The 24,050-nt window shown below is 44.4% G+C and overlaps 1 protein-coding gene across 1 annotated transcript in view; it reads right to left on the bottom strand.

Moving 5' to 3' along the window:
- Positions 1–343: 343 nt before the first annotated feature.
- Positions 344–24,050, bottom strand: part of BMPER (BMP binding endothelial regulator) — a 247,905-nt gene continuing 224,198 nt past the window's right edge. Inside the window, exons 14-15 of the mRNA XM_002751322.7 lie at positions 13,576–13,706; positions 344–2,155 (exon numbers count right to left, since the gene is read on the bottom strand). Of these exons, the coding sequence (XP_002751368.3) occupies positions 1,974–2,155; positions 13,576–13,706 (313 nt within the window). The 3' untranslated portion in view covers positions 344–1,973. The remainder of the gene's footprint in view (positions 2,156–13,575; positions 13,707–24,050) is intronic.

The raw sequence follows: 24,050 nt of genomic DNA, 5'->3' as shown, positions 1-24,050 counted from the left end.
ACACAACAATTAAAAAAAAAGGCCCCATGCTGCAGCCAGTCACTGTTATGCCCTGCGTTTTATTCAGTTTACTCAAACAACTAGGGGTTTTCCAGCAAAACAGAAAAACATCCAAGTTAATACATTAGCTGTCAGACACGTGAAGGAAACATAATGTCTTTGACAAGCATTGGCAACATGCTGGGTTGTTGAAAATGTGAGTTTGCTTTTGTCTATTAATAATAGTCTTTATATATACTGTTGTGAGATACAAAAATTATAACTAAATAAAGCTGTTAAAATTTGATCTGAAGTTGAAAAACTTATTCGTGAAGTACAGCACAGGACATCTTGAGAGAGAAAATGCAGTGTTTTACATCTGAAGCCCTTTATTGATTACAATGCGGAACATTTTATTTTATGACAGTGGGTTTTGTTATTGTTGAGGTTTTCACCAATTTAACTGAAGACAGAGGTCAAGACACTCAAACAGTGACTAGTACTAGACTATCAGTAAATAAGAGCAAGTACAGAGATTGTTCTTTGGACTCATGTTAAATCAATTGGTCAATAAAGGCTTTTCTGCTGTCAAATAATTACGACATATTAATAGTCACCACATAACATTGGATGGGACTCCTCTAGAAATAACACAAGGCTTTCATTTTATATATGGAATAGCCACAAAATGCAGATGGCTTACATCAACTCATTAGATCTGCCCATCTTAGATTGCTCTGAGATTCAGAGAAATCAGAATTTCATCACATGTTATACAACAGTTTCTTCAAATACCTTCTCATGCTCAGTAAAATTAACATGTCATCCAGGCACCCTTTAATCTCAACACATGACACATAAATGGTCACATCCATCATACACACATAGATGATTAGAAGACTCAAGAAATATGCAAGGATGGCAAGAAATCACTTGATTCTTTGGTTATGCCCTAGTGACAAATATGTATTTCTTGGCAACCAGCCAATCAATTTTGGAACTAATATTAGCCCATGACCTAATACATTCTAACAGCCTATCCCTCATTTTTCATGCACCGTTAGGACCGGTCACCGATCTCCTGCTGTCTTTCCCAGGCATACATTCCTTTCTTTGGAAACCTGAAATGCCCCTAGATAAATGTGCCCTTCTCCAGAGAAACACATTTCCCACTCAATTACAAATCCTGACTCAAAGCTAAAGTTAATACAGGCAGGCAATTGAGGGTTCTTAGAAAACTTCCTTAAAAATGACAAATGTATGTGATGTTAACAGTAGCCAATGTATCTGCATGCCACCATATTAAATTAGAAATACCTGGTGTATTTATACAACATGTTCAATGGCTTACAGATTAGAATCCTAGAAATAATACATGTCTTATAGCAAAAAATATACATATAATAATCCCCCTATAGTTTATATAAATGATGAAATGTTTCTGAATATATCTATATATATACACATATATACTCTGTGTGTATGTGTGTGTCTGTGTGTGTCTCTGTGTGTGTGTCTCTGTGTGTGTGTCTCTGTGTGTGTCTTGTGTGTGTCTCTGTGTGTGTGTGTCTCTGTGTGTGTGTGTGTCTGTGTGTGTGTCTCTGTGTGTGTGTGTCTCTGTGTGTGTCTGTGTGTGTGTGTGTCTCTGTGTGTGTGTGTCTCTGTGTGTGTGTGTCTGTGTGTGTGTCTCTGTGTGTGTGTGTGTCTGTGTGTGTGTCTCTGTGTGTGTGTGTCTGTGTGTGTGTCTCTGTGTGTGTGTGTCTGTGTGTGTGCCTCTGTGTGTGTGTGTGTCTGTGTGTGTGTCTCTGTGTGTGTGTGTCTCTGTGTGTGTGTCTCTGTGTGTGTGTGTCTGTGTGTGTGTCTCTGTGTGTGTGTGTGTGTCTGTGTGTGTGTGTTTACAGAATCAGGCACACAAATACTGCAGTCCTTCATTGGCTCTTCCACTTCAGTGTCAAAGTCACCAGGTTTCAAAGTCTTAAGGATCGAAACAAAGGTCACCGCTGGGGACAAAGGACAGGCTTGATGCACCTTCCCTTGTGAAGGACCAAGTTTGCCGGACAGTGGCAACCAGCAACACAAGGCTTGCTGCAAGGACCAATTTCATTCCAGTTGTCACAGGTCTTGATACACCCTGGGCCACAGGTGTCGTACACAGCACCATGCTTGCACTGCGTGGCTGAAAAAGAGAAGGAGGCAAAGGTATGACATGGAGAAAGGCCCCACTAATTTACCCTCAGCCAGATTCCATTCCTGCAGGCTCATGTCACGGCATAGACCTTTCCACAGCACAGGCTCAGATTTGCATTTCTACAAGAGAATTACAAATGTCCAACATGCCTCACACACTCAGAATCACCTACATCTATAAAAACAAACACAGCTAGATCTGAGTAAGAATTTATGTTATTCTTAGATAAGATAAACTATAAATGTGTAAGTCTACAGGAAAATCTTTAAAGCTATTTAGTTATTGTACAAATAACTAAATAGTATAAAACATCTGCTGCAAATAGTCCTTTCAGCCATTGAGCTGCGATGAACGGGAATATCTCTGCATTGATATTCAAATATCTGAAATTACACACAAAGAAAAGGCCTACCGAGGACAGTGGAAACGTGTGACATACTTTAATCAATGTGGTTGTGTGTTAAATCAATCAATTCAAGGCATGTTGGGGCAAGATTGGGATAAGCAAAATGGAGAAAAGTCAGATGTGTGACTGCAGGGAGGACAGTGGCTGGCTGGGCCGGGGAATAGGAAACGATGGCATTGCCATGTCACAGCCAATTTACTATCTTTATTGACTTAGAGGCAAAGTGATTTCGACAAAATTCTGAGAGATCCTGAAAATTCATGACTAGACTTGCCAGAAAAACATAATGCAAACAGGCTGGAAGCTTTGTGACACACGGACGTTTCCATCTGAGTTACACCTAGTGACAGTCTAACGGGCCACCCCTCATTTCTCGAGAATAGGAAAGCCCAAGAACACCAGTAACAATTCAACCTTCATGTAAAGTTGCTTTGAACAAAAGTAACAACAATGGAAGGCGTTCTCAGCTTAAACACCTCTATTGTTTATGCTGTTTGCAGAATAATACCTGGTGAGGAATCATGTAATTGTCAAATTTAAAGGTAGAACTGGTTTGCCAGAAAATGGGCCTCACTTTGAGTCTTTCAAGTCATGCATTTAGAGTTGCCACAAAATGTTGGCATTTGGTCATATTTAACTAACGGAAAGTTAACAAGCACCGTAAAATAAATCCTATGAGGGCTTCTCAAATATCCATTACATTGATTAAAAACAAATAAGAGGCCGGGCGCGGTGGCTCACGCCTGTAATCACAGCACTTTGGGAGGCCGAGGTGGGTGGATCACGAGGTCAAGAGATCGAGACCATCCTGGTCAACAAGGTGAAACCCCGTCTCTACTAAAAATACAAAAAATTAGCTGGGCATGGTGGCGCGTGCCTGTAATCCCAGCTACTCAGGAGGCTGAGGCAGGAGAATTGCCTGAACCCAGGAGGCGGAGGTTGCGGTGAGCCGAGATCGCACCATTGCACTCCAGCCTGGGTAACAAGAGCGAAACTCCATCTCAAATAAAAAAACAAACAAACAAACAAAAACAAAAAACAAAATGAGAGAGCACATTCTATCCAAACGGTAATCAATGACCTCTCATCACCTCTTATTTACTATTCAAAAACCGAGTTGTATGAAACATAACATTTAAATAAAACCCACTTTGAGCTTCTTGACTCTACAATGAACATTTTTCTGTATAGACTCATATTAAGCACTGCCATATTATTTACTTATCTCTGCCTCAACTGTTAACGAAAACACCGACTCCTAGTAAACAGCTGCTCTGAACAAAGCCCCTGTACAAGATGCTTTGGGGATAGAGGAAAATGACATGGCTGCTGTCCGACACACCAGCACAGGGATGTTGGTAGCAGCTGATTACTAGTCAATGATATTGAAACCCCCCATGTAACCTATGCCTTATTGATTCCTACGCCTGGCTCCCTCGCAGCTTTCTCAGGTGCCTTTTCAAAGGTAACTTCCTATTCAAAATAGCATTTTCGTATTCCCTACCTCTTTCTCTGTTTGTCTTCTTTACACATACTGCTGCCTGACATTGTATCATATTTTCTCTGTCTTCCAACACCACAGTGTGAGCTCCCTGAGGGTGGAGATTTTGTCTGGTCCTTCACCATATCACCAGCACACACATTTTCTGGCACTTGGCGAGCCTTAGGTATGGAAGCCAGCAATAAATATTTGCTCAATAAGGCTGTTATGAAACAGACGTAACCACATCAGAGAGGGGATTGGAATTTTCCATTTGCACCTCAGGATCTGTCCTCTACCCCTCTTTACCCTGTTCTGTGATCTGGGCCCTTGGTCTTTTCTACAGATGCCATCAATGGGCTCCCTTGTGAATGGTGGACTCCGGTGCCTTGATCTGGTGCCATTATCTAGCTCGATGAATGTCCCCACCATTCACCCGTCTTCTTCTCTTCTCAACTGAGTTTCCAACCTTTTCAACTGAATTCCCACCTCTTCTGTGTGGATGAGATGGATGTTTCTTGACTGATACACAGAGCACTTGCTGCTTATCCCATCACTGCATTTACAACATTTACAAACATGAGATTATAGTCACCAGTTTCATCCTCTCAAACTCCCCTCTTTCTACACACACACCAACTAAAATATAGGCTACTAGAGGGGAATGCTGCTCTGTTTCTTTGCTTTTCTGCCGGGGTATGGTGTTTAACATCTCAATAGTTCAACAGGGGACTATTGAGAGATGCAGGGGATGGATACATGGATAAGTGAGTGGGTAGATGGACATAACCCTTCCTTAAAGTCTCTCAATTTAGGCTTCTCTGAGAATCTGACTTTTCACTGATCCCTTCGAAGTCCTCTTCTTCTCTTCTCAGTGAGTAACAGAATACCCTAAACATTGCCATGTGCTTAATGATTTGGAAACACTGGAGCTGCATCTCATATTTACACGGTAATTGTATTCATGTGTTATGCTTTGGTAGATTAGTGGTGGTCACAGCTAGAAGTTAGAATCACCTGGGAACTTCCTGACACCCAGACTTCACTCCAGATCAGTTTCATTAGAACCCCTGAAGGTGGGATCAGGATATCAGTAACAAAACAAGACAAAACCCTCCCCTTTTCCTTCTGACCCGGCCCCACACTGGGGATTCTAATGAGCAGCTGAGATTGAGATTTGACCCTGCAAACAAACCCTACGTTTATGCTTCAGTCACTCAGAGACTCATTCCTTTTTAGCAACTGAGAAGAAAACTATTTCCAAAGTAGAATTAGGTCCCACTATTTCCCATCCTCTTCTACCTCAAGCCCTACTGGAGCACTTCCCCATCCCAGAGCCCTCACCCTCTTTCCCTGTTGGGTTTAGGTCATGTGCAGGAGCACCCTAAGCTCACCCCTCACTGCCTCTTCTCACGCGCACCCATCCTGGATTTGCCATTCTTCTTTTCTGCCCCATCTCCTTCAGAACTTGCCCTACTCTTTGTCCGTCTCCTAGCACAGTCACCTTCTCCCTATCTATTTAACAGCAACAAAAACGTTCCCTAATCTATCAGATTTATTTTCTTTCTCCTTTCACCTCCAGACGTTGTGGAAGAGTTTACAGTCTTGTTAGCCTAGTTATCCTCAATTCATCAACGTTGACGGCTCGTTCTCCTCACCCACCCCTTGGCGGAAGCAGTTCCCTCCAAAGCTTTCACTCATGTCCGTTTCCACAGACATCTTGGCAACTCCTGTTTTCCCAAGGCCACTCTGCAAAATATTTGGTCTTTGTGTCCATTTTATCTTGTGACACGGACTCTCTCGGTTCTTCTGTTGACTCCTGGAGAAGACTGTCTCTCTTGGGTTTCTTTGCCTACTTCCTAGCACTAAATGTTCACATTACCTCCTGGAATCTCCCCCTGACACTGTTTTCTCTTCTATCTCTCTTCCTTAATTACTACAGTTTTATCTTTTTCTTCCAGTTAGAGACCTCTGAACTCTGTTACCATTAGTTCTGATCCTTTTTCCAGTCTAATCAGTTTTATTATAACGCAGATATCCCCTCCTTCAAATAGTTTCTGGATATCCCCCAAATTCCCTTCTCTCTGCCACCCACAGTGCTTTTCATGTTATAGCTATTGGCTTATTTGCTTTAATCCCCCAATTACAGTACAGCTGTAGTTCTTAGTCAGAGATACTCGTAAGAGTCCCCTGAGGTGCTTTTAAAAAATATTTATTTCTCAGCTCATCCCTAAAGGTTTTTGCTCTGAGTCTGCAGTGGTGTCTGTGTAGCTATTGATTTTTTTTTTTGAGATGGAGTTTCGCTCTTGTTACCCAGGCTGGAGTGCAATGGTGTGTTCTTGGCTCACCGCAACCTCCGCCTCCTGGGTTCAGGCAAATCTCCTGCCTAACCCTCCTGAGTAGCTAAGATTACAGGCACGCGCCACCATGCCCAGCTAATTTTTTGTATTTTTAGTAGAGACGGGGTTTCACCATGTTGGCCAGGATGGTCTCGATCTCTTGACCTCGTGATCTACCCGCCTCGGCCTCCCAAAGTGCTGGGATTACAAGCTATTGATTTTAAAGGTTTTGGGGGCCACTGTGACAAGCACCTGCAGTTGAAGACAGCATATCTCTGAGGCCTGGGCTCCTGAGGGCAGGATTCTTATCTTCTGTAACCAAAGCTTCTGACACAGGGACAGGCACAGTGGAGCAGCTCAATGCATGCCTCCTGGATGAGGATTTCACATTAATGACATTGAACCCATCGTTCCTTTTTCCAGTGTGGATTTCATCTGGGCGGTCTGGAGTTCATTCTCCACTCCACTGCTTCCAGAATACCTTTTCCAACTCACCTTGCCCTCTAGAGGCTGTGCTCCCCTTTGAGTCTTGCAGAGATTCCTCATAGTATAAAAACTTCTCAGCAGCATTTCTTCTTTCCCATCACATTCTCTGTTTTTCCCTGACCATCCTCTCCCTATGAACTCTCCCATGTCTTCTCTCTCCAACCTCTCAATTCTGTGTTCTAGTTCGACCTTTCAGCTTCTTCTGAGGCATTTTACCTTTCAACTATTAAGGACTGGTATGTCCCTCACAGTCTACACGTCAAAAGTAGACCGCAGAAAATGAAAACTACTAAAGAAAAAAAAAATCTTTCTATCTTGTATTATCCTTCATCATCTCCAATTCAGTTCAGATTAAATCAATAAACATCCACAGAGTACCTATGTGCCAGGCCTTCTCTTAAGCCTGGGGAATAAAATGTGATCAGTTATCATCTCTGTCCTCCAGTTATAGAAGGTTGGGCTTATAACCAAATAGGTAAGGCTGATGTATAAATAGATTCTTAATAAAATATAAGATGTATTACATGAGACAATGAGAACAAAGTACAGAGAAGAGTTAAGAGAGAAAGACGTTAGCTCAGCACTGACAGTTGGGTAGAGAGCAAGGAAAACTTGTGAGAATGCATCCTGTGTATCAAGTGAGCAAACTTGTCAGACAGACAATGACAGGAAGAGCTTCTCAGATACACGGAACAGCAGAAACAAAGGTGGGGGTGCAGGCGCAGCAAAGTACTGTGGCTTAATCAGGGAAGGGTGGATCCTTGGTTTGGGGGGTTAGAAGCATGGACCTTGAGGAGGGTGAGCAGTGGGAGATAGAGGCAGAGAAGTAAGCAGGGGTCAGAGACCACAAACGACCCACGAGCCTTGGCGAACAGAAGCCTTGGAATGTTTTAAGCTGTGGAGTGACATCGTCAGATTTGCCTTTAATTCAGCACAACGTTTGGATGATCTCAGAACACTAACACTAACCCGAACCCTCATTTACCCTCTGTGAATTCAGTTGTTTTCTCAAACTTGTAAAAGACATACGATCCCTTCTTAAAACACAGGTGTAATTTGGTTTGCACACATGCATTTTAAAAGTATTTATTTGGTTAAGCAGTGTAACAGCAGCCACAACAGGGATCTGCCAAAGTGGTTGGAGTTAGAGTGCATTTATTCTCCAAACAGCCATAGGCGGAACGTGAAAACATTCTGTGCCAGCTTTATCAATACATTCACTCAGCGCGGCCCCGCGACTTCCGGGACTCAGCCCTCTCGACAGCCCCTACAGGCTGCTGAAGGTCACGGTGTCTGACTTCATCTCTCGAACTTTCACAGGAGGTATCCAATCAGTCAAGAAGAATCTCAGCCTATATAAGTAGGGCAGCGTTGCCACAGGGAAGGAGCTAGAACTATCTGGGGTTTGCGGAACCAAACAAAGAAGGAGAAAACTGTTCACAAGCCCAGCAGACCATCCACTGTGCCTCAGAAAGACACAAACACCCATGTTTCCAGCACCTTTTCCATGTATAAAATGTATCACTGAATGTGCAGTGACAATTAGTATCAGTAATAGGCAGGTGGCAGATGTTCTGCTAAGGACAACAATGTAAGAGACAGCAGACAAGATCACAACAAATTCACCACTACCAGTGACAGGGAACAAACAAACAGAAATTGGAATGTCACCAAGGTGACTAAGGTTCAGCTACATCCAAGGTGACTAAGGTTCAGCTACATCCAAGGTGACTAAGGTTCAGCTACATCCAAGGTGACTAAAAATAAGCTACATCCAAGGTGACTAAGGTTCAGCTACATCCAAGGTGACTAAGGTTCAGCTACATCCAAGGTGACTAAGGTTCAGCTACATCCAAGGTGACTAAGGTTCAGCTACATCCAAGGTGACTAAAAATAAGCTACATCCAAGGTGACTAAGGTTCAGCTACATCCAAGGCGACTAAAAATAAGCTACATCCAAGGTGACTAAGGTTCAGCTACATCCAAGGTGACTAAGGTTTAGCTACATCCGAGGTGACTAAGGTTCAGCTACATCCAAGGTGACTAAGGTTCAGCTACATCCAAGGTGACTAAGGTTCAGCTACATCCAAGGTGACTAAAAATAAGCTACATCCAAGGTGACTAAGGTTCAGCTACATCCAAGGTGACTAAGGTTCAGCTACATCCAAGGTGACTAAGGTTCAGCTACATCCAAGGTGACTAAGGTTCAGCTACATCCAAGGTGACTAAAAATAAGCTACATCCAAGGTGACTAAGGTTCAGCTACATCCAAGGTGACTAAGGTTCAGCTACATCCAAGGTGACTAAGGTTCAGCTACATCCAAGGTGACTAAAAATAAGCTACATCCAAGGTGACTAAGGTTCAGCTACATCCAAGGTGACTAAGGTTCAGCTACATCCAAGGTGACTAAGGTTCAGCTACATCCAAGGTGACTAAGGTTTAGCTACATCCAAGGTGACTAAGGTTCAGCTACATCCGAGGTGACTAATGTTCAGCTACATCCGAGGTGACTAAGGTTCAGCTACATCCGAGGTGACTAAGGTTCAGCTACATCCAAGGTGACTAAGGTTCAGCTACATCCAAAGTGACTAAGGTTTAGCTACATATTTGGATGAATTCGTTGACACTAATATTAGCATATAAATATGCATTCTTTTTTTCCCACCATGCTCTTGGGGCTTTGCGTTCTCATAGTGATTAATAAAATGTGATCAGATAGCATCTCTGTCCTTAATCAGAATAATTAAGGATGGGGCCACGATGCAAGTTGACCTGGGTTCAACTCCCAGCTTCCTCACTTCCTCGCTCTGTGAATGTCAGAAAATTACTTAACTATTTAAGTCTCAATGTCCTTATCAGTAAAATGTGAGTAATATAATGTTACCATATAAAGTATTATTGGCATTATTAAGATAAAATATAATATAAAATGCTAGTATAGTCCTTGGGGAAAAGGACATATTTAAAAAGGGTGAATAGTAATAGAAATGATTATTATTAAACTTTTACATACTTTCACTATAGCTTTTAGCATATTACATTTTATTTAGTAATTCGCATGCTAAATTAGGTCTTCATGCTATAGGTGGCGGAAGCATACGGTGTCTGTAGTCACAACAGTGTTTAAAATCCAGGGTAGACTTTGAAATGTCACTTGTTCATTATGAGTTTCTTGCCTGACTGACTTCTTATACGTTCAACTTCCAAACTTTTTCTCTGAAAGATTTCTCTTCTTTGTCTCATGTGGCCTTAAGTGCTGTCATGAGTCAAAGGACCTGGGAGCTAAAAACAAGTGAAGAGGACTCTTAGAGTCTTCAACATTCTAGATGAATCTGGACTGAACCTACTGAGAGATGCTACAGATCTCTGTAAATTTCTTTCTTCCTGTACCAACTGTCAGTCTCTGGAAGTCCATAAGGTGTGTGTGTGTGTGTGTGTGTGTGTGTGTGTGAGAGAGAGAGAGAGAGTGTGTGTGTGTGAGAGAGTGTGACAGTGAGTGTGAGTGTGAGTGTGTGAATGTGTGTGTGTGACAGTGTGTGTGAGTGTGAATGTGTGAGAGAGTGTATGTGTGAGTGTGAGAGTGTGTGTGAGAGTGTGTGTGAGTGTGTGTGTGAGTGTGACAGTGTGTAAGTGTGTGAATGTGTGAGTGTGTGTGAGAGTGTGACAGTGTGTGTGTGAATGTGTGAGTGTGTGTGTGAGTGTGTGTGAGAGTGTGACAGTGTGTGAGTGTGAGTGTGTGAATGTGTGAGTGTGACAGTGTGTGTGAGTGTGAGTGTGTGAATGTGTGAGAGAGCGAGTGTGTGAGAGAGCATGTGAGTGTGAGAGTGTGTGAGAGAGAGTGTATGAGTGTGTGAGAGAGTGTGACAGTGTGTGAGAGTGTGTGTGAGTGTGTGAATGTGTGAGAGTGTGTGTGACAGTGTGTGTGAGTGTGAGTGTGTGAATGTGTGAGAGAGCGAGTGTGTGTGTGAGAGCGTGTGAGTGTGAGAGTGTGTGTGAGAGAGTGTGTGTGAGAGCGAGTGTGTATGTGTGTGTGAGAGTGTATGTGTGTGTGTGTGTGTCTAAAACGTTCCTCTCCCACTGAACGTCGTTTGATGGAGTTATACTTCACCCAGACGGCTCCACTAAGAAGAAGTAATGGAATCTTTCAGGAGCCATATTCCTTTTCCATTAGAAAAGTAATTTTAGCTCCAGACACTCAGTTTCTGAAATCAAGATGCTGACTTGAAATGTGTAGTCCTCAGATGCAATGTGTGCACTGAAATGGTGCTAAGTATAGCTCTGGGCCAGGAAGAGAGGCTCATATATCCTGTATCTAACATGATTCCAACCACAGCACCACCACAGCTAATAAAATTAATAGCATTCTGCTGAGCCCTGCATTGCACCAGGATAGATGGCTGCATGGGTGCTTGACTTCATTTATTTATTCATTTTATGGTAGATTCAAGGAACAGGGGATTCAAAATAAAGGGTGCTAGGAGTCTTCAAGATGGCTGGAAGGACCCAGTTCCTCAAAAACCTCACCCTTGCATATTCTACCCAGCACTGATGTGTTAGGTTACAGGTCGGCCATTTGCCTCACCTTTCGGCAGCCTCAGCCACACGGCAAATGAATTATTTTTATCGAATCAATACCTCTCTGAGAAGGGCAGCATTGATAGAACAGCTCACTCGCTGTGGAAAGGTGAACTCCGATATAAAGACTGGACTTGAGTTTGCAGAGGAGGGGGCACAGCCAAAACAGAAGGCAAAGGAAGGTGAAAGGGCGTTGGTGCTTTTTGAAAAACACAGATGAGTGACTGAACCAAGGGGCAGCTGAGGAAGCTTCAGCAACCCCCAGTAGCCATCATCCTACGTTCCCAACACCACCCAAGGAAACACACAAACTAACTCAGGAGTTTCAACACTGGCTGCAGGTCAGAATTGCCTGGGGAGTTCTAACAGGGACACAAGGTCGTTGAAGCAGGAGGTCAGGGCACAGGCTCAGCTTCCCGGTTTATTTTTTAAGCTCCCAGGGTGATTCCAATGTCCAGTCGGGCTATGACTCACAGGTCTTGGTGAATGCGATATGTGTACACTGCAGTCACAGCTTCAAGGCAATTCTTCTTGACCCTTCTTTTAACCAGATGACCACTCCTATCTTCAGCCAATGTAGACATTGTGGAGTCAGCAACGGCGCTAATGGCCTTCTTTTCTGAGATGTGAGTTAAAGCTGTTGGGACTAGGATAGTATGCTGGAAATCCCAGTCTCTTTATTTCAGGCAAATCCGGCCCCTTAAAGATAAAAACTTGCGAGTCCTTGAACTAAGTGACAACTATTCAGCCATTTCTCCTTCAAATTTTGACTGAGCATCTTCTTTGAGTTGGACACTGTTTGAGATGCTTCACCCACATCTCACTAACGTTTGTACCTACATACCAGGTATTATTGTAAAGCTGCCAACTTCCAAAATCCAGACTCTATTCCCTCCTCTCCGCATGCACAGCCACATCGTATTCCAAGCCACTGCCACCTTTTCATCAGGACTATCACAGTAGCCTCCTGCCTAGTACCCTGGTTTCAACCTTGTCCCCTTCCAATCTATTCTCTATCTAGTATCCAGGGTCATCTTTGGAAAGCAGAAAGAGGCTTGCTTAAAAGCTATCAGAGGCTTCCACTTCTCTTGGGATAAAAGCTAGACTCCTTTCAAAGCCCTGCCAAGTCCTGTGTGGTTCAGCTCCTGCTCCTACCCCACCTTCCTCGTGTGCCCCCTTCCCCTTGCCCACCAGGCTCAAACCACACTGGCTTCTCTCCACTTTGAAAGCATCCTAACAATTTTTCTCCTGCCTTATGCCATCAAACATGCTTCTTCTCCATAGAATGTGTGCCCTCCCTCCACTCTTCAGGGCTCGGCTGGAATACCACCTGCACAGAGAAGCCTCCCTCTTCAGCTCATCTCAGCCCGATCCGATTGTTTTGTATCACTCTGCCCTGTTTGTTTCCTTCCTCACACTTACCATAATTTGCAAATATTTATTGTAGAGTTATGTCTCTGTCTGTTTCTCCCACTAGGCTGCCAGTGTGTCAACGACCAGGGCTTCATCTCTTATATTCATAAAAGTACCCACAGTGTCAGCACCATGCCCAGTACCTCACCATTTTGTAACAAATATTTTTTGGATGAATAAAAGAATCCATTTTACAGATGTCAAATAAGCTAATTAACTTGCCTGAGGCAAAAGAGCTATTAACAACTATTATAGGAATCTCTCAGAGGGAAAAAAAGAAAAACATGCTACTAGGCTTTGTGTAACAATCTCTTTAAAAAAAAGGATCATGTTTTTCCTGCAGACCTTAAATGACTGTAATTGTCCCGAATCTCCTTTGCTTCACACATAACCCAAGCCACAGCTATGACCATCCATGAGTTGAGGATATCCAGCTGGTAGTTTGAGGTCGAGAGGATTTTGCAATAGTGGAAATCCTTAAATTGCTTAAATATGCTTGTCACAAAGCATTTATCTTAAGTGCTGTGTACCTTGCCCAGTGGGAAGCCTCTGTGTTTTATCAAGTTGCAATCCAGCTGGGCTACCAATGAGATTTTCCTTTGGCAAGGGGGCAAGTGGCCATTCATGTCAGCATCCACAAGCTTCCTCCAGTGCAATCTTGGGCATTGCAAGAAACCTCTGATGGGTGGACCCACCGGACGTTCTTACCTGCACAATTCTGCTGAGGCTCCCAGTGGACTTTGATGCCCTCTCTCTGGCAAGCCCGGGTATATGCCAGGAATGACTCGCAGTAACAATTTTTATGGACTGGACATTCACACATGTCTGTCACACAGGACCTACAGGACCCAATAGAGAGATGCAAACATTTAAAAATATCAAACCATAAACCCTCTAAATGTAACTTCAGAAAAGGTTGTAGACAGGGAAACCTGATTGGCTTATTAAAATTTGCTATTTTGGGTTAGAAACCTAAATTGGCAAAATTCTGCATGAAACTTAACTACTGGATACCTCTGAACAGTGTGATACTAGATTTCCTTTCTTCTAGAGCAAGATTATCCAATAGAACTTGCTGTAAGGACAGACATGGTCTGTCATCTCCACTGTGCAAAGCCACTGTCCGTATTTGGCTACTGAGCGCCTGGAATGTGGCTTCCGAAACTGAGGAACCAAGTTTCTAATTTGCTTTAATTTTAATTAACTTAGATGTAAATAGCCCGATGTGCCTGATGGTTACCGCACTGGATACCATTGCCATCTTGTGAGGAACACTGATTTTACCACAATGTTTCCAAAAACGGTGACCAACTGGATGAAAACACAAAATCCTGTAGCTTTCTGAAGACAGACAATTAGAATTCACTTCTGTAATATCTCAGAATCCTAGTCTTTTAAGGAACACTGAATCTTCATTCTTTAGAATATGAAGTGACAAATTCTAAATAAAGCAAACATTTCAGGGCTGTAATTAGACTGCATGATAAACAGGATTGAATTAAGGCCTCCACAGCTGAAACGTGGAAACGATGGACCCACAGCTGAAACATGGAATGATGGACCCACAGCTGAAACATGGAATGATGGACCCACAGCTGAAACATGGAAACGATGGACCCACAGCTGAAACATGGGAACGATGGACCCACAGCTGAAACGTGGAATGATGGACCCACAGCTGAAACATGGAAACGATGGACCCACAGCTGAAACATGGAATGATGGACCCACAGCTGAAACGTGGAAATGATGGACCCACAGCTGAAACGTGGAAACGATGGACCCACAGCTGAAACGTGGAAATGATGGACCCACAGCTGAAACGTGGAAACGATGGACCCACAGCTGAAACGTGGAAACGATGGACCCACAGCTGAAACGTGGAAACGATGGATCCACAGCTGAAATGTAGAATGATGGACCCACAGCGGAAACATGGAATGATGGACCCACAGCTGAAACACGGGAACGATGGACCCACAGCTGAAACATGGAAACGATGGACCCACAGCTGATACATGGAAATGATGGACCCACAGCTGAAACGTGGAATGATGGACCCACAGCTGAAACATGGAAACGATGGACCCACAGCTGATACATGGAAACGATGGACCCACAGCTGATACATGGAAATGATGGACCCACAGCTGAAACGTGGAATGATGGACCCACAGCTGAAACATGGAAACGATGGACCCACAGCTGAAACGTGAAAACGATGGATCCACAGCTGAAACATGGAAAAGATGGACCAGGACATAAATTGAATGGGAATTTGTTTGAATGCAAGCTAACAAATTTGTAAACATGTTGACCACAAAGTCATAATAATGGCCTCACATTAGTACATACTATTACAGTTTACAAAATGCTTTCACATCCACCCTGTCACTGAATGGTAAACAAGGCATAGTACGGTTTCTTGTTCTATAAATGAAGGGGTCATTTTACAAATAAATACATGGGCTCAAAGTCAGCACTTTTAAAGGGAAAAAAGCAAATTAAATTATACCTCCCAGCTTTGAAAGTAGTGTCCTTTTTATTATACCATACGACTCTCCTCTTCTTTCAGCAAATTTACTGCCTAACAGTTTCAAATTAACACTTATGCAAGAGGCCTCCAAGATTAATAAAACTACACTTATATTTTTCATAACCTTATTCAGCAAACTCCCTTCCTCACAGAAGCTATTTCAAGGCTGAACACAGAAAAAATAACATCCAAGTGTACAAGCTGCTCTTATGATCTTGAAAAGTGATCGTGACACTGTCATTGGATGTTAATAATGTCATTTTCCAAAGGGGTGGGACCTGTGTCAAACAGCGAAAACCAGATTCAAGGAGCAAGATCCACAGTGAACCCTGAAAGTTACTGCAGCCTAACACTCAAGGGCACAGCTTTTGGGAAATAGGAACTAACACGGACAAAAGAACAGATCTAAAGAGCCTCCTTCCATGCCATGGACTAAGAGGTTATTTGATGAGTGATACCTAAGACACAATAACCAGGACAAGTGCTCTTTTTTTCTTTGTAGTAATAACAAAGTTGTGCTGGTTGGTTGTTTGTTTTGAGATGGAGTTTTGCTCTTGTTGCCCAGGCTGGAGTGCCATGGTGCAATCTTGGCTTACTGCAACCTCCATCTTCTGAGTTCAAGCAATTCTCTTGCCTCAGCCTCCCAAGAAGCTGGGATTATAGGAACCTGCCACCATGCCTGGCTAATTTTTAGTATTTTTACTACAGATGGGGTTTCACCATGTTGGCCAGGCTGGTCTTGAATTCCTGACCTCAGATGATCCACCCGCTTCAGCTTCCCAAAGTGTGGGATTACAGGAGTGAGCCACTGCACCCGGCTCAAGGTTGTATTTCTTAATATTTTTTCCACTTTTGTCACAGAAATTCTAGGAAATCACCTTCACTAGCAAATGCATTCAGGCACTAAACACACAGTACTGTCTTTACACTGAGCACTGGAATTCCAAAGAGAAGCCAAATGAAGCTTGTCCTTAAAATGGCGTCTAAACACCGATGAATGGCTCCCCCTCAATGCCATTTCCCTTTGTTGTTTCAATTTTCATCTCAGAATAACCCACACCCATCGTATTCATGCTCAGACTTCACAGCAACATTTTTGGCTGCCCCAGGTTCTAACCTCTTCACTTCCCCAGTAGGATTTGTTCCCCACCCTCTCTCCTGGCCCATGGGGGTGGGTCTCTTTCTATACACAGCTCCCACTGCCAAGACATGGACGGAATGCCATCTCAGGGGCCTAGTAAAATGATGGCACATGTATGGGAAAAGCCTGGTCTCAGTGTGAGGAAATGTGTACTCAGGTTTGAACAAATGTCTGCTGTAATTCTGTAAAATTCCATGGACAATAAACAAATAAAATGTAATTTATTTTGGTAAGGGGATTGTTGGTGAATGTTTTCCTTCTTGTCTCTTGATTTCCACTTGCCTTATGAAACTATTTACACAACTGAAGATATAGACAGCTAAATCCAATTCACTGAGACTGTTAGAGAGAATGTTTTAGGCACACATTTAATAATCAGTGTACATATTCTTCCCTTCACCCACAGACAGGCCCTTCTGTCTCCACAGACACAGTCAGTGATACACCTTCACTGTAAACCGAAGGAAGATGTGAGCTTTTTACATGATTCACCACTCACTCGAGGGGAGCAACATATGAGAGAAAAATTTTTGTCCAAGCCAGTGCTTTAGTTGAAAATGTTTTATATATTTTTAAAGACTTGAAATATGCGTTTTGTCACGGAAGTTGAAGATTCAAGCGTTGTTTTTCAGTTAGCAAGCTAATGATCTTTACACAAGATTATGAACAGAGTTTGTGAGAGAATGGAGAAGTAGCCAGCCCCCTGCTCCGCTGGCAGAGGTGTGAAACCGCCAGCTCTTACACAGAGTGTTTTCCACGGACTGTCTCCTGCACTCCACGCAGCACTGGGATATGACGCAGAGACTTCCACTGCTTCATGTGATAGATGGGGAGACTGAAGCTTGAAGAAGTTAACTTCCTCAGTGTCACGTGGGTGATCATAGATCCAGAACTGCAAAACTAGGACTACACCTTGGTCCTTTCTGATCTCAGAGCCCATATCCACAGTAACTATACATTAGATCTTTCCAGAGAGCAATTCAATTGAGTAATATTTATAAACAGCCCAGAGAAGGTTCTTACTCTGATGAAAATTTTACACCTAAGGAAACAGTAATGCACATGAACATAGGCTTCAAACCTAGGAATTTTCATCACAATACTATTTAAATTGAAAAAGAAAACGAAAATAACGGGAATTGTCTATAATAAGGGCCCAGTTAAATAAATTCAGATGACTTCTCTGATGAAACACCCTACAGCCATTACAATGATGTTTTGGAAACAAATTTTTAAATATGAGAAAATGTTCAGGAAGGATTAACTGGAAGAAAAAGGATAATAAAACTGTGTTTCAACATCATGTAATCACACAAGGAAAACAAGAATAACTGAGAACAGATACAACCAGATCCAACAGACAGCTCGGGGTGGTGGATTGCGCTTCTCTTTAATTTTCTTACCTGTATTTTCCACAGTGAATACATATCACTTTTCTAAAAAGGTAAACATCACAGTTTACTATTAAAACTACACAAAACAATATCATGAAATATATTAATATTTAAATCAGAATTTAAGAACGATAGTGGGAAAATGGGGAATGGGAGAAAATGAGAGTGTCTATTTGTAGGTCTCAGTTATTCAACATTCCTCCAGCTAAAACCTTCCCATTCTGTGCCCTGACAGCCTCCTGATAGAGATTTCAGCTGGATTCACTCTGTGTTGCTCTCACACTTGCATTTCATTGGAACAGATAATGGAATAATTACGCATGCTTCTCTCACACCTGCATTTCATTGGTCTCCTGATGTGGTGGTGGAACAGATAATGGAATAATTACGCGTTCTTCTGCTGCGTACAAAGGTATTAAGAGAAAAATAAAAGCATCTTCAAATGCACTTCAAATTTTAGGGAGGGATTATTCAATTCGTGTGTATCACACTTAATAATTCAGTGTGAGGAAAATCTGATTTGTGACACAGTGAAGTTTGAGTTTTTCTGTGTTTATGGAAGACTGTTGTCCTTTCCTTAATCAGTATGCACCCACAGTTTACATTTATATTCATTTATAGAATAAGTAGCAGAATTTTATCACTCCTGGTAGTGATAAAATTTATGGCTTTGGTGTCTCCAGTCTCATGACATTGTTCTGTCATAATTATGTTGTTTGATGGTGAGTTGGTCAAGAAACACAGCCACCCACTGCTCCAGTGGGAAAACACAGGTCACATTACTCTGAGCTTCGCCAGGAAAGCTCTGCAGGTGAGGAGAGGCTGCCTGATTCTTTGGGTTTCCATTGTAACAAAACGGGCAAAATAACAAAGGAATCAGGCCAACGCAATTCCTTTAAAGCATACTGTCTGTCACAGGAGTTTCAAATTAATGTATCTAGAAATGGTTTCCTTATTCATCTGCCCCACTCCTGGCATCTTGCCTGGCAGCCAAGAGGTGCAGGTAGGACTCTTGCTCTGTGCGGTTAACACGGCTGCTCAGTGCCACGACAAGGCACGAGTCCCAGAGCCGCTGCAGAGGCCCAGGGAGCTGGCAGCAGGCTGGGCGCGCTTTCTCACACACCCACTACCTCCCTTCTCTCAATGTTTGGTGTTTGTGTGTCATGTTTCAATGATTCCTTGAAGACATATTTTACCCTGTCCCTTATAGCACTCAGCACAGTAGTGGGATTAGACCTGTGGTCAGTTCCCTCCCTGAAATCCAACTAATAGCGATTCAGCTGCAGAGAAGCCTTCAGAACTCATTTCCCGCATCAAACGACTCCACACCAGAAACCGCTGGGCACATGTGGTTATTTAAATTGGAATTTAAGTTAATTACCATTCAATAAAACTACACGTTCAGCTTGTCTGTCTCATTGGCCACATTTCAAATGTTCAATGGCGGCAGGTGCCAGTAGCCCCCATACTGGACAGAGCAGATTGAGAACAATTCCATCACTGCAGAAAGTTCTGTGAGATGCTTCTGCCAACAGTGTGGCTCCATCAGCACCAGGGAATCCCTTTCTGCCCTCCCAGAGGGATTTACAGGTGCACTGAGATTAGGATCAAGCTCCCCTTCTGACTGGGCACCTACAGAAAAGCAGTTCAAACTTCTTGGCATCAAATTCAACGTTCCTAGCAATCTAGACTTCAGCCTACTTTTCTAACTCCATCTCTTTCTTCTTTACTCATGCTTTATCAGGACATAGAATGTCCCACCAACCCTTGGGCTTCCATCCACCTTGCTATACCTGCCTTGAAGGCACTTCCATGTCTTTTCCAAGGGAAAAATCTAATGTCTATCCTTTAAGACTTAATTCAAATTCCTCAGTGGTGTCTTCCAAGTGGCCCAAAGAAAGTTAGCCACTCCCCATGGGGTCCCATGTCCTTCATACCTTTCTTATTGCACAGATCCTTTGAAACATCACCTCTTTCTCTGTTGTGGGGACAAGGACTGTGTCTGGCTCATTGAGCCCCAGCACAGAGCCTTGAACACATAGGTCAGTAAATGTTCAGTGAATTGTTCAGAGACTGAACGAGAGTAATCTCATGGCCTTTTCCCAGCTTCCGCAGGATTGAACAGCAGGACACTGATATCCGAAGGGCGTGAATTCCATCCTTGCTCCCACTGTGTGGCCACTACCTAATATGGCCAAGGCCGTGGGGGCTGCTGGCCATAACCACCTCTGAACTAAGCTGCTTCTTTAAGAACCTTTCTGCTGTCATTTTCATTTTGAACCTCTTGCATGCCTCTCTTGTCTCAGGGGATTTTTTTTTTTTTAATTTACTGACTGGTGGAAAAAAGGATTTGATGAGATAATTCTGCTTGAATGATACATTTTCAATAAAGCACATATTTGATATAAGAGCAACCTACAGTTTTTCATGTTATTAAAAAGGCAAAACTCCAATACTGCTAAAACCAAACATCAAACACATCTATGCTTCCTAGCAACAGCATATCCATGTGGTTTCCCCTCTGCTTTCTCTGGCACAAGGGCCATGCCCGTCAGACAGAGGCAAGTGCCTCTGCTTCCCAGGCACAGTTGTGAATGACAGATGTGTTACTCATTGGGAAGTCTCCACACTGCCTCTCGGAGAACAGAAGGGCAAGCCAGGAGTGGCAGGAGCCAGCTCCATCTCGGAGCCAGATATCCAGAGTTCTGACTCTCTCCTCTGCCGCCACAAAGGGTCTTTGGCTGGACTATGTTTGTCAATCTGAAGGTCAGCTCTCCTGGGAGCCATGGCAGGATCAAGGCAGAACTCAACAGTGCCAGGAAGAGAGCAAGAAAACCACCAGGTGGTCATACGGCTGTCCTTGTCCCATATATCTAAGAAGGTCATAGAGGTGAATGATGGCGTCTTAGGCTTATTGGTGCCCAAGCATCAACGGAAAACAGGGGAGGGAGAGGATAAGGGAGACAGAGTCCTGGCTGAGTGAGGAGAAGTGTGGTTAGCTACCACAAACCTATTAAAAAACTCACATTTTCACCCTTGAAATTCTGCCCTAATTTCCATAATCCAAGTTGCATGCAGATAACTAAAGGTAGCAGGCAAGGTAAGAAGGCACGTCCACGTCACTGTGCGCCTAGGAAAACAGTCCCACCCAGTGCCACGCTCTTTCCTCAGTCCTAGGAAAACAGTCCCATCCAGTGCCACACTCTTTCCTCAGTCCTAGGAAAACAGTCCCATACAGTGCCACGCTCTTTCCTCACTCCTAGGAAAACAGTCCCACCCAGTGCCACGCTCTTTCCTCAGTCCTAGGAAAACAGTCCCATCCAGTGCCACGCTCTTTCCTCAGTCCTAGGAAAACAGTCCCACCCAGTGCCACGCTCTTTCCTCACTCCTAGGAAAACAGTCCCACCCAGTGCCACGCTCTTTCCTCACTCCTAGGAAAACAGTCCCACCCAGTGTCACGCTCTTTCCTCAGTCCTAGGAAAACAGTCCCACCCAGTGCCACGCTCTTTCCTCAGTCCTATGGAAACAGTTCCATCCAGTGCCACGCTCTTTCCTCAGTCCTAGGAAAACAGTCCCACCCAGTGCCACGCTCTTTCCTCAGTCCTAGGAAAACAGTCCCACCCAGTGCCACGCTCTCTCCTCACTCCTAGGAAAACAGTCCCACCCAGTGTCACACTCTTTCCTCAGTCCTATGGAAACAGTCCCATCCAGTGCCACGCTCTTTCCTCACTCCTAGGAAAACAGTCCCACCCAGTGCCACGCTCTTTCCTCAGTCCTATGGAAACAGTCCCATCCAGTGTCACGCTCTTTTCCTCAGTCCTATGAAAACAGTCCCATCCCGTGTCATGCTCTTTCCCTCAGTCCTAGGAAAACAGTCCCATCCAGTGTCACGCTCTTTTCCTCAGTCCTATGAAAACAGTCCCATTCCGTGTCATGCTCTTTCCCTCAGTCCTAGGAAAACAGTCCCATCCCGTGTCATGCTCTTTCCTCAGTCCTAGGAAAGCAGTCCCATCCAGTGCCACGCTCTTTCCTCAGTCCTAGGAAAACAGTCCCATCCAGTGCCACGCTCTTTCCTCAGTCCTAGGAAAACAGTCCCACCCAGTGCCACGCTCTTTCCTCAGTCCTAGGAAAACAGTGCCACGCTCTTTCCTCAGTCCTAGGAAAACAGTCCAATCCCGTGCCACGCTCTTTCTTCAGTCCTAGGAAAACAGTCCAATCCCATGCCACGCTCTTTCCTCAGTCCTAGGAAAACAGTCCCACCCAGTGCCACGCTCTTTCCTCAGTCCTAGGAAAACAGTCCCACCCAGTGCCACGCTCTTTCCTCAGTCCTAGGAAAACAGTCCCATCCAGTGCCACGCTCTTTCCTCAGTCCTAGGAAAACAGTCCCACCCAGTGCCACGCTCTTTCTTCAGTCCTAGGAAAACAGTCCAATCCCGTGCCACGCTCTTTCCTCAGTCCTAGGAAAACAGTCCAATCCCATGCCACGCTCTTTCCTCAGTCCTAGGAAAACAGTCCCACCCAGTGCCACGCTCTTTCCTCAGTCCTAGGAAAACAGTCCCACCCAGTGCCACGCTCTTTCCTCAGTCCTAGGAAAACAGTCCCATCCAGTGCCACGCTCTTTCCTCAGTCCTAGGAAAACAGTCCAATCCCGTGCCACGCTCTTTCTTCAGTCCTAGGAAAACAGTCCAATCCCATGCCACGCTCTTTCCTCAGTCCTAGGAAAACAGTCCCACCCAGTGCCACGCTCTTTCCTCAGTCCTAGGAAAACAGTGCCACCCAGTGCCACGCTCTTTCCTCAGTCCTATGGAAACAGTCCCACCCAGTGCCACGCTCTTTCCTCAGTCCTAGGAAAACAGTCCCATCCAGTGCCACGCTCTTTCCTCAGTCCTAGGAAAAAGTCCCACCCAGTGCCACGCTCTTTCCTCAGTCCTAGGAAAACAGTCCCATCCAGTGCCACGCTCTTTCCTCAGTCCTAGGAAAACAGTCCCACCCAGTGCCACGCTCTTTCCTCAGTCCTAGGAAAACAGTCCAATCCCGTGCCACGCTCTTTCTTCAGTCCTAGGAAAACAGTCCAATCCCATGCCACGCTCTTTCCTCAGTCCTAGGAAAACAGTCCCACCCAGTGCCACGCTCTTTCCTCAGTCCTAGGAAAACAGTGCCACCCAGTGCCACGCTCTTTCCTCAGTCCTATGGAAACAGTCCCACCCAGTGCCACGCTCTTTCCTCAGTCCTAGGAAAACAGTCCCATCCAGTGCCACGCTCTTTCCTCAGTCCTAGGAAAAAGTCCCACCCAGTGCCACGCTCTTTCCTCAGTCCTAGGAAAACAGTCCCATCCAGTGCCACGCTCTTTCTTCAGTCCTAGGAAAACAGTCCAATCCCATGCCACGCTCTTTCCTCAGTCCTAGGAAAACAGTCCCACCCAGTGCCACGCTCTTTCCTCAGTCCTAGGAAAATAGTGCCACCCAGTGCCACGCTCTTTCCTCAGTCCTATGGAAACAGTCCCACCCAGTGCCACGCTCTTTCCTCAGTCCTAGGAAAACAGTCCCATCCAGTGCCACGCTCTTTCCTCAGTCCTAGGAAAAAGTCCCACCCAGTGCCACGCTCTTTCCTCAGTCCTAGGAAAACAGTCCCATCCAGTGCCAAGCTCTTTTCCTCAGTCCTGTGGAAACAGTTCCATCCAGTGCCATGCTCTTTCCTCAGTCCTAGGAAAACAGTCCCATCCCGTGTCGTGCTCTTTCCCTCAGTCCTAGGAAAACAGTCCCATCCAGTGCCACGCTCTTTCCTCAGTCCTATGGAAACAGTCCCATCCAGTGTCGTGCTCTTTCCCTCAGTCCTGCACAGGCACGTTCACACATTCGTTCTTGTCCATCTATGGAAGGGGTGTGGTAAACACCACTCTTACGGGGAGAACCTGGCCAGGAAGTTCAATCCTGGGAACTGTGAGGCTGCCTTATTACAGTGTTAATGAAAGGGCAGGGCCAGTCTGCTGAGCCGGCCAGTAAGGAGCTGCCGCTCCCTCCGCAGCCTTCCTGGGCCAGCCCCAGTTTAGCATCCCTGTGGTGACCGCCCATGCTGGCTTAAATATGGTTGAGGATAGTACAGGTTCTATGGC

Source organism: Callithrix jacchus, chromosome 11 (assembly GCF_049354715.1).
Source record: "Callithrix jacchus isolate 240 chromosome 11, calJac240_pri, whole genome shotgun sequence".
NCBI classification, from domain to species: Eukaryota; Metazoa; Chordata; class Mammalia; order Primates; family Cebidae; genus Callithrix; species Callithrix jacchus.
This window is presented reverse-complemented; position numbering and strand designations above follow the sequence as displayed.